Source organism: Bactrocera oleae, chromosome 2 (assembly GCF_042242935.1).
Source record: "Bactrocera oleae isolate idBacOlea1 chromosome 2, idBacOlea1, whole genome shotgun sequence".
Taxonomy (NCBI): Eukaryota; Metazoa; Arthropoda; class Insecta; order Diptera; family Tephritidae; genus Bactrocera; species Bactrocera oleae.
This window is the reverse complement of record NC_091536.1, coordinates 78,441,536-78,458,005: the sequence shown is the minus strand read 5'-3', so window position 1 is coordinate 78,458,005 and position 16,470 is coordinate 78,441,536. Positions and strand designations below refer to the sequence as shown.

Here is a 16,470-nt window from a genome sequence, read left to right as displayed (position 1 = left end):
TTTTGGAAATTATTGCATTTAAAAAAAATTAATAAAATTATAATTTATATTATAATTTAATTAAACTTTTTTTTATTTTCTATAGTATTTTTTACACCATATTAGTTAAATTAATCGAAATTTAGCATTTCTACAACTATTAAAATAATAATGCTGATCTTCACACATAAAAATGTTGTATTTGTTGAATCATTAACTTATTTTATGAAATAATTTTTAATTTTTGAAAATAGTCTCAATATAAGCCACCTTTAACCAACATTTAAACATCTAAATGAATTTTCAACAATATTTAAATATACTAAATTAAATGTTGCCTTCCTTTAGGCGTATATTTTAAATTATAGCAACATTCTAGCGAAGTCACACACCAAATTAGAATGTATTGGCTTAAAATAATTGTTTTATATTTAAGATATAAATTCCGCAAATGTATAAATCTGTTCAGTAGATCGATAACGTCAAGTTTAAGCCCATATATGCCATAATAATAGTATTAGATCTCAAAGAAATATTTGAAGATTTAGGTGCTTTAAAAATATATTCACAAAATTTCAGGATAAGCTTTAAAAAATCAAAATATGGTTACAACGGAACATATTTTAGTGCTGTTGTCAGCGAATGTGTATTTAGATGAATTTCTATAATTATTTATATATACTAACTAACTTTATTTGGAAGCTCATAAATTAATTTTTATTTCCAAGAAAATATTTTTGAGAACCGAATATTTTCTACACTAGGCAAATACCTTATATATAGCCCGATTAAGTGTGAGTGATTTGTAATGACAGCAAATGCTTGTGTCCACCATAATTGGCGCCCCTGCTGCCATATTTTATTTTCACCAAATCGAAACGCATACAACAAAAAAACCAAAAACAAAAAAAATTATACAAATGCTTCCGCATATCCACTTACCTTAAATCTATGTACTGGTAGACGGACGTGATGCCCAAATTAAAGTAGACTGGCACAAAAACGAAGCACACAATGGGATAAGCGCTGACCATGCCGTAGATGTTCTCCCACATGGCCGACCCACGATAAAACAGCTCGCTGGGATAACCTGTAAGGCAACAAGATGTATAATATTATAAATAAGCATTTTGTTGTTTATTGGTGTTAGTGTGTGCGGGTTTTGCAATGGCTTTGGCAAATAAAAATTAAATAAGTTCACCTGAGCACTAGGTAGTTATTCAATTTGCATAATATGCGTGTAATCTCTCGAATGCCGAGCGCATGCACTCACACAAACGTACAGCCCTTAATGTGTATGTGTGTGTGTGTGGGTTGCTAGGTAGTGGCTAGTTAAATTTAAACTTTTTCTTTAGCAAAAGTTGCTTAACCTAACTCCTAAGTGGAAATGTATTATCCTTTCCGACACACGGCTGTGCCTGTGTGTATGTGTGTGCATTTTCCTTTCTTGTTATATAGCCCAAATACAGTTATTCAAAATGTACTTAAGGTACTTGGTCTAACAAGCGCACAACAAATCACTGGCTTAACATGAGTACCCGGTATCTTTGGCTTCTCGCTTCGAGTGCGAGTGATGCCTGTGAGAGAATGTGGCGTGTATGTATGTGTGTTGGAAAAAGAGATAAAGGTATCATGCAGATAGGAATATGCAAACAAGGATTTGGCTCATAATTGTTGTTGTACAGCAGTTAGTTGAACTTTTTATTTGGTGCGGCAGAAAGCAGCTGCAGAGAGTCCTTTTAAGGAAATTGATATAATTAATCATAAAAAAGATAGAATCAGGCGTTATATTGTATATATACGTCTAGGGAGGTGTATGATATTTAATTTTTGAGTAAAAATGCTTATTTTAAACTTTTTAAACTAAAAATTCAATTAAATTCATTAAAAATACTCGTACCTTAAAAACCCTCTTAAAATACTTGAAATGGTTTGAAAAATATTCACTCGAGTATTAATTTTCTATTATTCATTGTGCTCATTAAATTTTTTTTAATAATTTCAAAACTCAACACTAATGGCGAAAAGCGTAAAACATTACCGCGCTTTAATTGAATTTTAAATAAACTCAATTAGCATTAATTTGATTAGACTTACCTAGTACGGTGCGTACACCCAGCGTGCCGCGTGCAATTGATAACATAATGGCCACAATTGAAATGCCGCCTGTGGCAAAGACATAGTCGGCTTTGCTGCGCTCTTTCTTCTTGCCGAATATACGTTTCCAAAGCGGTGCGAATATGGTGATCAAAATGAAGACCACAAACATGAAGTAGTCCCAGCCAAGTGATTTTAGCTCTTTAGCCATTTTGCGTGTGGATCTTATATATTTTGTAAATGTACAGAAACTGTAAAAAAGTTGTAGAAGAAAATTTTATGAATTAAAAATATTTAAAAAAAATTAAAAATTATTTTATGAAATATAGTATTTTGATAACAAGTTAAGACACTCTAGCGAATAATGTGTAGTCATATCAAGTAAAAGTAAACAAATAATAGTGAGATGAATGAGAGAGTGTTGAACTGAACAAACGAAATTCTTATAACTATAATGTAGCAATCAAAACGTCGTCGAGTCGTAAGAGATTATACCAACTTAATTAGTTATCCATATACACCATTATACTGAATTCAACTGCATAATTTTATTGTTGCTTTCATAACACTTAGAGAGTGGCGAATCGAAAAAACAACTGACAGAATTTTAATAGACCATGGTAAGTGCAACAAGATAGTATAAGAAAACATTATACCAACTCAATTAGGTTCCTATAGACACTTTTGTACTGAACTCAAACAGCAGAAAAGTGGCGAATAGAAAAACGGTTCATGATTACATACATACATACAAATGCGGTCTAGGGGGTTCAATTATTAGTGTAAGGTATTCAAAAGTCGATCAATAGAAATTTTCGATACAATTTTTTGTACATATCTCGGGGATAGTTTAGCCGAACTTTTGTAGTTGCTGACTCACCGTATATAGACTTAAAAAAATTATTTTTATTAGAAAATTTTTTCAGATAGGGTTTAGGCTGATACTGGTCGTTCTGGATAAAGAAATTCAGAAACCAAGCAATTGTCGACAAATCTTGCGCTAATAAAAAATGACTTTTCATTATACTGTGTGTCAATAGAGTCTTTTTTATCCCCCCAAAAGCAGACCACAAATATCTCATCTTTAGAGTTGTGGTGCACTAAAGCAAATCTTCTACCCAGCCCATAATGAAAGAAAGTTCCATCAAAAGTCGGATTGTTTCGGATCTTTCTCTACTTAACCTTACTTTATATAAGCGGAACTCCGATTTAATAAACTTTAAATGCAAAAACTGTTTAACTTGCTCCGTACTTCGCTCTATTGATACCTTTTAATTCTAATTTATTTTGTGTCCCTGATTTTTGCTCGCTAATATTATATTATATGTATAAATGAATGTGCAACATTGTCAGTTACTATTTAATCCCTTTTATGCGCTCGAATTTGTGACGTTACAACTACAATGTTTTGGCTTTTTTCTCACTGCGCTAACAACGGCGGTTACGACAATTAAACTACGACTAAATGGAGCAACGTGTGCTAAGCTCTTAATGCTATAAAAAACCGTTATACCATAACAGAAAATGGTTATCTTTATAGAAATTACATACGCACGAGAAGAAAGCTGCTGTTGCTCTGGTTGTTGTTGTTAGGATAAAGTAGAATTTAAAAGTCAAATTGCGTTTTACTGAGCGCTTATGGAGAGAGAGACGAAGCGTGGAATAAATGAGAATCAAAAGGGAAAAATATAATTATCTAGTGTTATTATGTGGTGGGATATTTAAGGATTTTATTATAAAAACTAAATAGAGTGAGAACTGTGAATTGAGAGTGCTACAGTTTGTATAAAAAATATTTGTAGATTAATACTTGAAACTTTTCATATTTTTATTTTTCTTAAGTCGGGAAAATCGTGTTCTTGGAGAATTTGTGTTGGGAGAAACATTTTAAAAATTATATACAATTACCGGATTGAATGTACTTTAATAGTCGGCAATTCATTTTGAAAATTTGTGAATTCCCTAGATCCAGTAGCCGATCTTAAGGGAGACCTCCGATAAAAGGTGTATGCTGTCTGTTGATGAAGATATTTCTGCTTAAAATGATCTTAAATTCAAAAACCTAAAAAGTTTATTAAAACTATAGATGAATTCAGCAAGCGGTCGACGGATTTGTAAAAATTTTGATTTTTGACAAAACGGCGCTTGCCAAAAAAAGGTCGTTTTTGGTCAAAACAATTTACACTTCAGAGTGGCTTAAATCGAAATTATTATCAAAAATCCTTTTACTTTACTTTATTTTACTTTACGATCAGCCCAGCCATTTAAGCGAAATTTTCCTGACCGACTCTGAAAATGCGTTTCAAATTTTACTAACCAACTACAATAAGTCAAAAAATCCTTATAAATAAATAAATAAATTTTGTAACTTTCGGAGAATATTTTCAAATATAAGTATATTGGATATTTATGCAAAAAATTTAAATTTTTAGAAATTTACAAGTGCATATAACCCCTTAATAATAATAATAACATCTTTAGTTAATAAGTAATACGATTTTCCCGAACAGTCTTATCTAAACGACAACTTTGGAAAATTATTAATTCGCGTTGTATGTGACCTACAGAATGCAAACTTTCGGCTGTTCCATCAAATCCCTATATAAAGCATCATGACTAGAGAAGCCGTTCCCTCGATAGTCGGCTCTAAATAACCGGTACGGACCCGGATTTTTATCCGGCCAAAAACTGTCAACTTGACATTATTCCTCAAAAATACTTCAGGAATGTTTTCTGCCGCTACTACAACAACAACTAAAGCAACTTCATTCTGTATGTTTCTCCGTTAGGATAGTTTGTTTTTATATACTTGAGTAATTACCACTCAGCTTTTCATGCACATATGAGAGTATATAAATACACATATGTGTTGATGCCGGCGGCAAAATTAACAGTGATGCTTGTGCAATCACCGCAAACCATAAATTTTAAGCTGGATAATACGCGTACGTTCATACGTTCCATTTTAATTTTTCCCACAACATATTTCCAGCTTACTGCGGTCGAGCTACACGTACTTACACCTACACATACATGCATATACGCTTAGCCTTCGTGAGCAAACACATGGATTTGCTTGATTTCTATGTGTAAATTGTTGTAATGTTTTGCCTTTATTTACACTTTGGTTGCTGTGTTAAGACTTTTGCAGCTATGCTTTGCCGTGTTCAATAATGGCTGCCGCTAATCGGAAGTTTCCTTCGAATTAAATATAGTTGTTAGACATAACGAACATAAGCCGCTTAAATTCAGTATTTGATGTGATCAAATGGATTTCAGTAGTTGCGTATAATTATCTGTGTGGACTTCACAATTCCTTAACTAGAAGTATGGTGCTCATTAATATTTTCTTTGATCATCTTAATTAATGATTTTTATATTACATACAAATTTATGTATGTATGTATGTATATTAGAAAAAAAACTTATTATACCCTTTAATCATATTAGATCTTCTTTGTAGATCGTTAAATTCGCTATAAAAATAAGTTTTCATTTCCACCACAGAAGAATTTGTTCAAACGCATATACTACATACATACATATGTACATATATATAATACTATGTACATACATAAGTGTGAAAAAGTCGTGTTACTTTGTAAGTCGTGTAATTTGTTCGTTTCGATTTCGTTCGAATTTTTGTTATTGTTCAAGACAATTCAAATTGTGTGGCATGTCGCAAAGTAACTTCAACTGCAATTTAACTTTTCTAGAGTTGTAGAAAATTTTTGTTTACTTAGTTTTTCTTGACATTGAATGTGTGGGAATCTGGCTGCAGCGAAACTCATGCAACTTTTGTATGAGCTAAAATCAACTTGACAATGTATTTATTAGTGCGAAAAAAGTTTCTAAAATCTTTTCGCACTAATAAATACATTGTCAAGTTGATTGAAATGAAAACTCTTGCATATATATCGAATGTACAGTTGAAATATATGCTGTAGTTGAAAATATTGGTCAGAAATTTTAAAATGATCTGGCAAATAGTTTCGGAGATACTATGATAGTATTTGTAGAATTTCTTAACTTATGGTAGTCGGCTCCTAAAAATTTAAATGCGTTTTACTCGAAACATGTTTTTAATGTCTTAATTTCAAATTTTTAAGCCATTCTGAAGTTTAAATTTTTTACACGAAAAATAACTTTATTTGGGAACCTGCCTATTTATCATATGATATGAAATTTCAGCTTACAGAAAAATCTTCCTCATCGCGCAACAATCCTTTTCGGAAGTCCTTTTCTAGATCGGCTACGGGCTCAAGAATTATTAAAGAATATTGATTTCTATAAATATACATGAATTTTATTTATTAATTAAAAAAAAGCCTTTTAAAAACGCGTTTATTCTGAAGTGGATATAACCCCAAAAAGGGTCATTATACTTTTAAGTTATTTAATAAAAATTTGGAATGCATTTTTTCGGTATCGAAACGACCAAATATTCTTCTTTCGTATTAAAGCATTTCAGCATTTCGTCCACTCAGTTTTTTAAAATCTTAGCGGATTTTACAAACGGTATATGGGCTCTTCCCAGAACACTCGATGCCAAGAGATGTTAACATGATCTCGAAATCTGATCGAAGAAAAAATTGATTAAGACGAAAATAGATTATCCACGATTGGGTCAGAAATTTCAGGCCGCAAAAAAAAAAAATCATGTTTTGCTTCACTGACTGTTGATGCAATGTCATTTCCAGCCGTTACTCTTTGAACATGATGGACTTTTCACATATTGGTTATATATTTTTTCCTTCCCGAGATTACAACTCCGGAAAAAGTTTTTATACGAGTACTATAGGTTTATTATTCTACATATAATCATTGTATCATGTTTATGTATTTGTATTTGCTGTTCTTTGACCTTTGATTCTGTAAATTTATATCTGAATCATATCTGCTTGATAGACCAGCTTCTACATTGATCCAACCTGTTTAAGTGTCCTCTTTTGATGATTCTGAGCAGACACTCTATTGTATCTGTATCTATCTCTATATCTATTTCTATCTCTATCTCTATCTCTATCTATATCTCTGTCACTATCTTTACCTCTATCTCTGTCTCTGTCTCAGATGCAAAAAGGTAGTCATTCAATTTATCTTTCCCTTTTGGTATCACTTCACAGATTCGTACAATGATAGTAATTCCGCTTAGAAGATGTTAGGCATTTTTAATCTGACTGTATAGATCGAAGAGATGTCCTTCTAGCCAATATTTCATCTTCTTAAAATTTTTTGTAAGGATATATGAACTGAGCGCATTTATTGAAATCTAACTCTAAAATAATAAGTATGTCTTTAAATGATTTATTCTTGCTCAAACACGATTGCCACGATTTGCAGCGGAAAAGCGCTATGTATGTATATATCACATTTTATAACGGTAAAATTTTTCCTCCCGCAACCTTTTCCAAATGAATCATTTTGAGAACCTGCTGCGGCTATTAGAATACAATTTACTCGTAACTCAATGTCTACAACATAAAGCTATCACTAACTGACAACGCTAATAAAAATATCAAAACCGCAAAAATAGTGCAACACAAACAAAAAACACAACTAAATTTCTCAATTTTCTGCAAACATGCAAAGTGCAAACCAATGCCAGCCAACTTGTAGACAAATCCAGAGACGAAGACCACAAGCAGCGGTTCCAAAGTAGCACATACAAAAATATATATAAAGAAGCGAAGAAAATCACACGAAGGGTCGCGGCCTGTGATTTGGCCTGCAGTGATAACCGACAAATTGAATATGGCGCTCTTGGCAGGCACTCGAGCAGCGCCAGACTACTAGAAACTTAATCCTTTTTTATTTTTCTCTTTTATTTTATGTATTTTATTTCTATTTTTGTTTTGTTGCCGCTTCGAGTAGTTTATAGGCAGGTTGGCCAATTGGCTGGTTTCGCCATGGCTCACTGTGCTTTGCAGTGTGCTGGATGGCATCCAACAGTGCGACATCAAGTGAGGTGCCACACTGGAACGCAAGGCATATGCATTTAGCACACTTTACTTTGGCCACATGAAGACATCCTGTCTAACAGCCTTCTGCGTTCTTTCCCACCACTCCCGTTAAACCATGTTTCACCAGTGTTGAAACCCTGCCGTCGACCACCTTGACTGCTTGCCACATGCTGTGTGGCATGCATATGGCTACTGTCACGACTGCCCTCTCGACCTCTGCGGCCACTACGACTGTGTATGCCGGTGTGTCGCTTGTCTATTTATGGTTCTACGTGAGGCTGCCAAGCAGAGGGATTTCCGTTTTTTCACTCTATTCTTTCGACGAATATTCTATTCAGTGGCGCTGTTGTGCCAGCAAGCAAATCAAAACATAAATCTCCAACAATTCTAGGGTAATTGAATTTCACTCTACAACACTACACACTCCCCACCACTTTCCCGGCTGCTTCGCCATCTCACCTACTTTCATTATATGTACTTATTGTTTTTATGTTTTAATTCGACTCGATTTTCCTTGGCAATGCAGTGCAGCTAACAATAAAACATACAAAAACAAATTTATAGACGTAATGCAATAGCATTGTATCCTTAAGTCCTCAGGAAAGAGCTGTCGAAGTGTTTAGAGTGCTATGCCCATTGTGGTCAACTATTTGTAGTGTTGTTGCCAGTGTAATTTTGTTGTTGTTACTGTACGGCATTGAATTAAAGAATAGTAAAACGTTTGAAAGTTTATTAGATAATGGCATAGCTTGGCCGCCTGCCGACTTTTGGCTCCGGGCAGCTTTGTTTGCGTTTGTGCTCCGGGTTATTTACATGAAATTTAAAACCACACACACACACACACACAAACGCACATCGTTGGCTAAACACATACATATAAGCACATTTGCACACGTTTAGTGGCCTTCAATGGCACACAGCTTCTGTGAAGAATATGTTCTTCTTGTAAATGCCATACAAAAGTTGTTCGGTAAAGTAATGAGTCCTCTCCTGACAAATGAAATACCACTTGACATTGCTGCGGAACATTTGTGAGTGGAACGGTTTGGTATGGAATTCACTTTAAATTCATTCAATTAACACAAATGACCGAAATGAATGGTTAGCGAGTTTTTGACATCTGCATTGCTGGAAAAATTAATTGCTGACAACTTTAGCTTAAAAGGATTTATATTTATATTATATGTATGTATGTATGAACAATACATTAGAGCGGTTCGATATGTTCGGAGATTGTAGCGTTGCGTTGGGCAATAATCCATGCCAAATTTGATGAAGATACTTGAAATGTGTGAAATAAGAAAGTTTTCCATGTAAGTATTTGATTGTGATAAGTCAGCTTGTATAGCAGTTATATGGTGTAGTGGTTCGATATCTGCGATTCCGATTAATGAACAGCGAAGAAAAGAATGTGTGCAAAATTTCAGTTCGATACCTCAAAAACAGAGGGTTCAGTTTTGCATATATACAGATAGAAGGATGGCCCGATCGACTTGGCTAAATTGACTTAGATCGTCAAGCTGATCACGGTTTTTTTAATTAAGTCCAAATGTTTTTCATGTTCAGTATTGTCAATAACAGTTACTACTATATACCATCTATATCCAATGGTTATTATCAGGGCTGCAAACTGGTTTTGAACTGAACCGATATTCGAACCGAACCGCCTCTTTTTACTGTTATTGAACCGAACCACGAACGAAACCGCTTTTATTTTAAAATGCGAAAATCGAACCGGAAACAACTCAAAAAAATGGTTCGGTTCGGTTCAAAATGAAAATCCCTAATAAGCGTTTTTAAGTTAAATAATACACGACATGCTTACAAATGCAATCCTTATGATAAGCTGCAACAATTTTGCTCAAATGCAACGCCTTGAGCTGTCATTTTTCACTGTAATTTCAAATAATCGCGTTTGTGTTCTCAGAAGGTTTTTCATAATTTTAAAGTGATTATTTTTTTGTATATATTCTTGAAATGAGTGTGATTCTAGTATAAACTAGTATAAAAAAGCTTTTATTTTGACAAAAATTATTATACAAGTGAGTGATTACATTAAAAATTTAAAATGAAGGGAAAACATACAGCAAATTTGGCGAGACACGTACAAAGAAAGCACGTCGACTTTTCAGAGAAGATCGTTGATAAAATTTCGAAGAAGAAGAAATTAAATTGCACTCTACATTAAAATTTCTTTCATTGACAGTCTACATTTTGTCATGCTACATATGTATTGTATATGTACTAAATAATAATAATTATTGGCATCTTCCTTTAGGTTTTGTAATTAACGCTAAAAATTTGAAATAAATACATATTCTACACGAATTCGATCTCAATTACGAAGCCTTTTATTTTCGGATGGATATGTATACATGGGTTTTTACATATCAATTAGTATAAAAGAGTGAACCAGTTGAACTGAACAGAACCGCTGTTCATAGACACTCATAAACCGCTTTTTGAACCGGTATAAGAACCACTGAACCGAACCGCACTGATTTTTGTAGTGGTTTGCAGGCCTGGTTATTATAATCCCACCTCTTTGGTTCTGCTAGACGTTAATCAAGCACCTTATCTGAGATGTAAGAAATCATAAGTAGAGAAGTTTCTGCTAGTCAATTAGGGGATTATTGAGACTCTTATGTTTTAAAAAAGGACTTTAATTCTTTATATTTATTCAAATATAGGTCAATTACAGAATATGTCAGATCTAAATAAAAAACATAGAAATCCGCAAAGCTTCTCCCATTAGCGCTAATGGATTCATTAAATAAAAAATAAAAAAATTTTGCTTGATTGCTTTAGAACAAAAAATTGTAGCCTTCTTCTGTTCTAGAAAACAATATTTTTGGTATTCATGTTTCATATTTTTAAGTCATTTCGACAGATTCAGTTCTGCGGTATAACTTTGTCACATAAGCCTCAAATAATACCTCATATTATTAGTCCAGAGTAGTGACCAAACCTTCAACGAATACACAAGATGAACTTTTACCAAATATATATTGTGCTTTCTTGCTTCCAACAACATTATTAAACACTTGGACTGAATACTAAACACAAAACACAAAAGAAGAAGTAATAATGTTAAAGTTCTAAACTTTCCGCTTTTCTACATTTTTTAGCTTCTGAAAATACTTAATAATTGAAATGCAGCCATTAGAGCATAGCAAAATGCTTAGACAAGTTATCGGGCAATAAATAGCATAAACTATTTATAAGTGTTTCAAAGCGAGCGCCAAATGTGCTGTGCACAACAGGTAGCCAACCAACTTCATGCGGGTATATATGTGTGTACTTATACATATATACCTAAAGGTATATACATGCATAGCTAAGTATTAGTGCCTGGTGCCAACCGAAGAGTAGTATACATTTTTGCCATATTTTTTTGTGCCAAACGGGTTTGAATAAAACATACAAAACGTTGCAATTACTGTAAATTTGTGGTAAGACATAAAGCTTTAGCAAGACATAATAAACAAAAAAAAGTTAAAAACACTTTGCAGAGTACTCAGAAGTATTAGCAGTGATCTATTGGTGCAGTACATTGCAGTTTTAATTTATTTAATTTTTGTTTGAATTAGATAGTGAGGGATTATAATTTTAATGGTCTTTGATTACAATGAAAGGCTTATGAAACAATTAGGAAGGGCTTATCTTATGAAGGTCCTTGAAGTATGCGAAAATATAGAGTAGCTGCCACTAAGCTTATAAAATCAGAAAGTCTTTTAAATAAGTCGTTGCACCATAAAACCAGAGCCCTGAAAAGAGTTGACAACGATAAGGGAAAAGCTTGCAATATTTGGTCATATCAGGATGAAACAATTATAAGAAGGATACAAACTTAAAAGTTAAATCAGATAATCAACTTCTCTAAGGAGAATATTTAACGAAGTGAACGTATGATCCAGAGAAAAGACATTGTCTCTCTTGACCGAAGCACACTTTTTGGATATCTCAACATGCCTGCGTATGCATAGTGGCCATATCGTATATAGTATATTCTGTAGTAACAATATTCTAAACACTGTCAACTCTGGTATGTTTTTAAGTAGAAGATTTGGTAGTATACGCTTTGTAAAAGCTCTTCCTCAAATGATAGAAATAATAGCTGATAATGTTAGTGCTTCTATTTCTGCTGTTTTATTTATTTTTTTGTAAGGAATAGCAAATGGTATCACAGTAAAATTGTGAGAGTTTAAGGATACACTCAACATCTTGCAATATAAGTAGCTCTCTATCTATCGACGAATAAGCACACGTTTTGAAGCTTTTGCTTGTGTCATTAATTGAGTTTCTGAGTTTAAAAAATCCTTCATGAGACTTTTTAAGACTACCTTAATATACATAAAATACAAGTTTATATTTGACAACTCTTTAAACTTCTCCGTCAAAACAATTAACTTTGCTTTCACTTTGCTCTGACTTCGCCCAACTATGTTTATACCCGCGCTCGTTTGTTGTTCGTTGTTCGTTGCTTTAAGTTTCAATTGGTTTCATTTATCTCGCGCTTAAAGTTCTCCTTCCGCTGTTCACTACTTCACACAACTTCGCGCGCTAGCCATTTGCTTTGCCAATGTTTGGCACGCTTTTACTGCCCCTTTAATGCAACGCAAGGCATGTTGCATGTTACAAGTGGCATAGTTATTCTTGCTACGCTGTTGTTGTTGTGCAACCCCACATTTTGGCCGGTCTTCGTGCGGCACAAATACTCAAACGCATGCAGGGAAACCAAATGTGCTTTACTTTGCTCATAGAATATGCCACCACTACAGCTGCCATCGTTACCAACAGCGTTACCACCACCACCACCATCATGGCCACTGTGCAATATATATTGTTCTGCGAAATTCCGGTAATTTATTTTGTGTGTTTGGCTTAAAGAATAAAGTGAAAAATTGCTAATGTTGCACAAGTTTTGCGTAGTTAAAATTAATATTTAGCGTGCGCGCGCAGCAACTATGAATTCTCGTTGGGGGTTGGGCTGTGCACGAAGGGCGTGGCGCTGGCGGAGTGCATGCGGAACTCTGCTGCGGTTGCTGTAGTTGAGACGTGCCTCCAAAAGTGCGCTGCAGGGCATGATGGACAGAGGGCAAACGTGAGAAATGCTTAACATTTTTTATTTATGTGTGAATGTATGTGTGTGTGCTATGCTTTGTGTAATTTTAAGTTGCGGTTCATGAGAAATGTTAACTGTCAGCAAAATTTGTATTTATGTGTTTGGTATGGCAGCAGAAAGTGTTGCGGTTTTCGCAGAATACTCCAATTGTTCAGGTCATTAGAAAATATATGTTACCCAAGCTGTACCAGAAATATAATATTTTGAACGTTTGCCAAAACTTATATGAATGAATAAGTGGAATTCTGTAGTATGAATGTATTCAAAGCTAACGTATCTCCGAAAAAATATTGATAAGCTATTCTTCATATTCCAGTCATAAAATAGTTAGATATGGACGCGGAAATGGTAACATAGTCGGATAGACTAGTATATAGGGGAAGATAAATTTATTTAATATATAATAATTGTGTCAAAAGCCCCATTCCTAAAAACAATTTTTCAAATGCTTTAAAGTAGACAATATTAATAAGCTTGAGTAGCATTTAATGTTTAAAAATTTAAAAGCGGGGATATGCCTTTATTTGATTTTGAAGAATTGAAGAATATCTTCAATGCCAAATATGCCCCTAAATGAATAATAACGCCAAAATGTCCGGTACAGTAAAAATGTTTTCATACTCTTTCTGTACGCACTCCTATTATACATCTAGTACGTTCTCTCCGGAATTATTTTCAAAACATTTGTTATAATCGAATTGCAACTTCCTCCATACAATTTTAGCAATAAATCTACATACTTATATAGTATACACTCTCACATAAAAATATCCCTCTCATACCATAGCTACGTAAGTATATGTCAAGTAAATACAAATGTGGCGAGATATGCAGAGCATGTTTATTTGCCGGCTTGATGAAATCATTTAATTTAAACTCGACTGGCTCTGCAACTGCTATCACTGCCACTATTGTGTTTGCGGTTAGCGCACAACATCAACGCTTCATCATATCAACGCTTGTGATTAATGTGCGCACACATATATATGCATGTGCCGCAAGTTCGCAACACAGCCATGTAATATATTTACTCGTATTTTTCGCGTACTCTTTAGCATATTTTTTCTAAAAAAAAAAACTGTTAAGGCCTGCTGTGGCCCAGTTGCGGTTGTGTAACAGCTTGTGTTACCATTGCGGCGGGAGTTCTTTTATACTTCCCCGACTTCTGCCCTTTATAAAATTTTCATATGCGATGTTTTGTGGAAGTAACCACACTCAAATGTAACGGCGAAGTTTGTGACTAAATAAATAGAACTAAGATTATTATATTGATTTAAGAAAAAAATTCTCTAAAAATAACAATTTCTCTCACTATCCGCATGACGTGCATTGACATCCCTTATATGAGATTGCGTATTTTATTGTTCTTCATTGGCAAGGCTATTCTGAAGAAATATAGACTTAAGTCTCGATTTTGCCCATACCGTTACACATCTATCGCACAGTACACCAACAGTAACCATCATTATAATTTTCTTCACTTTAATTCTCACCCAAAGGCATCGCATAAATCGCATAAAATGTGTTTAATTAGTTTATTCTTAAAATGATACGATTCTTTCTATAATGCCTACTGAATTCTGAAGTAAATTTTTTACTGTGAAAAAAAAATAAATGCCGATGAGATTCCAAATAAAAACGAGGTAAAAATATAAGTTCCTTAAAATTATTCAAAAGAATTAGCAATTTTTGGCTGAAATCTTTGTAAAAGTTATATATATGTAATTTGACAGGAAATTTAGATCTTGTTGTTGTTTTAGCAGAAAAAAAATATTAACCAAATAATTTTTAAGTATGCTGTTGAGTTGATAGTCTTTAATTGGGTAAAAATCTACGTTAATTTCAGGTAGACCCGATTATCGTGAGAATGGAAATCCATAAGTCGGATTCTTATATTAGTTTGTTCTATGGTCTATGTTGATACAGTAGTGATCTAGATCTAACTATATTGGCAATTTTCTTAGAATTTTCCCACAAGTTTTAAAAAAAAAAATTGAAAATATTTGACCATAATTTTATAACAATTTTTGATCCACTCACACCACTGTGCACCGCAATCGTGTCAGTTGGTTTGGCGTCTGGAGTGTTGCCAGCCGCGATGCGTCATGTTGCGTAAGGACACCCGAGGCGCTACTGGTACATTCCGGGCAAAGGATTTATATATAGCGCCTCAAAATATAACGGTATAGTTACAAATACATACGTACACACATAAATGTATATTTACAGCGTCGCAGTTCACTGCAAACTGTCGGTGGCGCTTGCCAATGTAGAAATTAGAATTTATTGTCTGGATTAAAATGAAATTAATGTAGTGCAAGGATATCCGCTGCCAGTCACTTGAATACAGAGTATATATAAGGTAAATGCTGCTGGATGGAAGTGAGTGGCAAAGATTGATTTATTGATGTACTTATCGCGCCTTGTATACATGAGTAGGGTACAAGTTCAAGTCTTTTCTAACTCAGGGAAACGTTGTTTAATTGCAAAAGTTATATATATTGTATAGATAGTAGAGAAGTGTATATTCAGAAATGAAATTAACAAGTGAGGAAAGGGTGGTTTTGCAAGAGTGAATTTTATTTTAACTATATTTATTAGTTGGAGTAGTAAATACTGGAAAATCATTTTTTTGAATATGTTTTTTTTTAATAATTTTGGAAAAAAATAAGTTAAGGGTTTTGAAATAATAAAAATTCTGATATCCCTTTAAGAATATGTCCCTAAAAAGATTTTTTGAAACTTCAATTATTTTCGGAGTCACAGCTCATTTTGTGATGCGCCGATAAAATCGACTGACGATAATATCTCAAGTTCGACTTAAAAGATTTAATTGAAATTTTATACAGAGCTTCTTTATACATTATACTACCGTACTACGGGAAGACTTTGAAATATTTTTTTTTTGATTTTTAAAAAATTTCGAACGTCAAAAATAAGGGAAACAGCGAAACATAATTTTCAAACAACCGCCATTTTGTGAAAAAATTATCCAAAATCCTTTCGTAGTGCTATAACTACATCTTTTCTTTTTAAAGATCACTCAACAATTTCCATTTCAGGCTACTGGGAGTCCTGATATCCTGCACACTAGGGTCCGCCATTTTTTCAGCAGTCCCCATTTTGCCAACTTGGAATTTTTTTTAAATGTTATAAATGATTCGTACTCTTTAAATATCAATAAAAAACATATAGAAAATGAATACTAAAAATATTTTTTTTTTTGGCGGGTCGGGCTTCTATACCAGAATACCCTCTTAAGTGATATGGAAATGACCAGGCTTGTCTGATAATCTCGATCAGGTT

The 16,470-nt window shown here is 33.6% G+C and overlaps 1 protein-coding gene across 3 annotated transcripts in view; it reads right to left on the bottom strand.

Annotated features, from left to right (window-relative positions):
• Positions 1 to 16,470, bottom strand: part of LOC106614537 (sodium-coupled monocarboxylate transporter 1) — a 107,985-nt gene that overhangs the window by 25,995 nt on the left and 65,520 nt on the right. For all 3 annotated transcript variants that reach the window (XM_036368745.2, XM_036368760.2, XM_014230328.3), the window contains 2 exons: positions 2,077 to 2,327; positions 922 to 1,069 (listed from right to left, as the gene is read on the bottom strand). In XM_036368745.2, coding sequence (XP_036224638.2) covers positions 922 to 1,069; positions 2,077 to 2,287 — 359 coding nt within the window. In that variant the 5' untranslated portion in view covers positions 2,288 to 2,327. The remainder of the gene's footprint in view (positions 1 to 921; positions 1,070 to 2,076; positions 2,328 to 16,470) is intronic.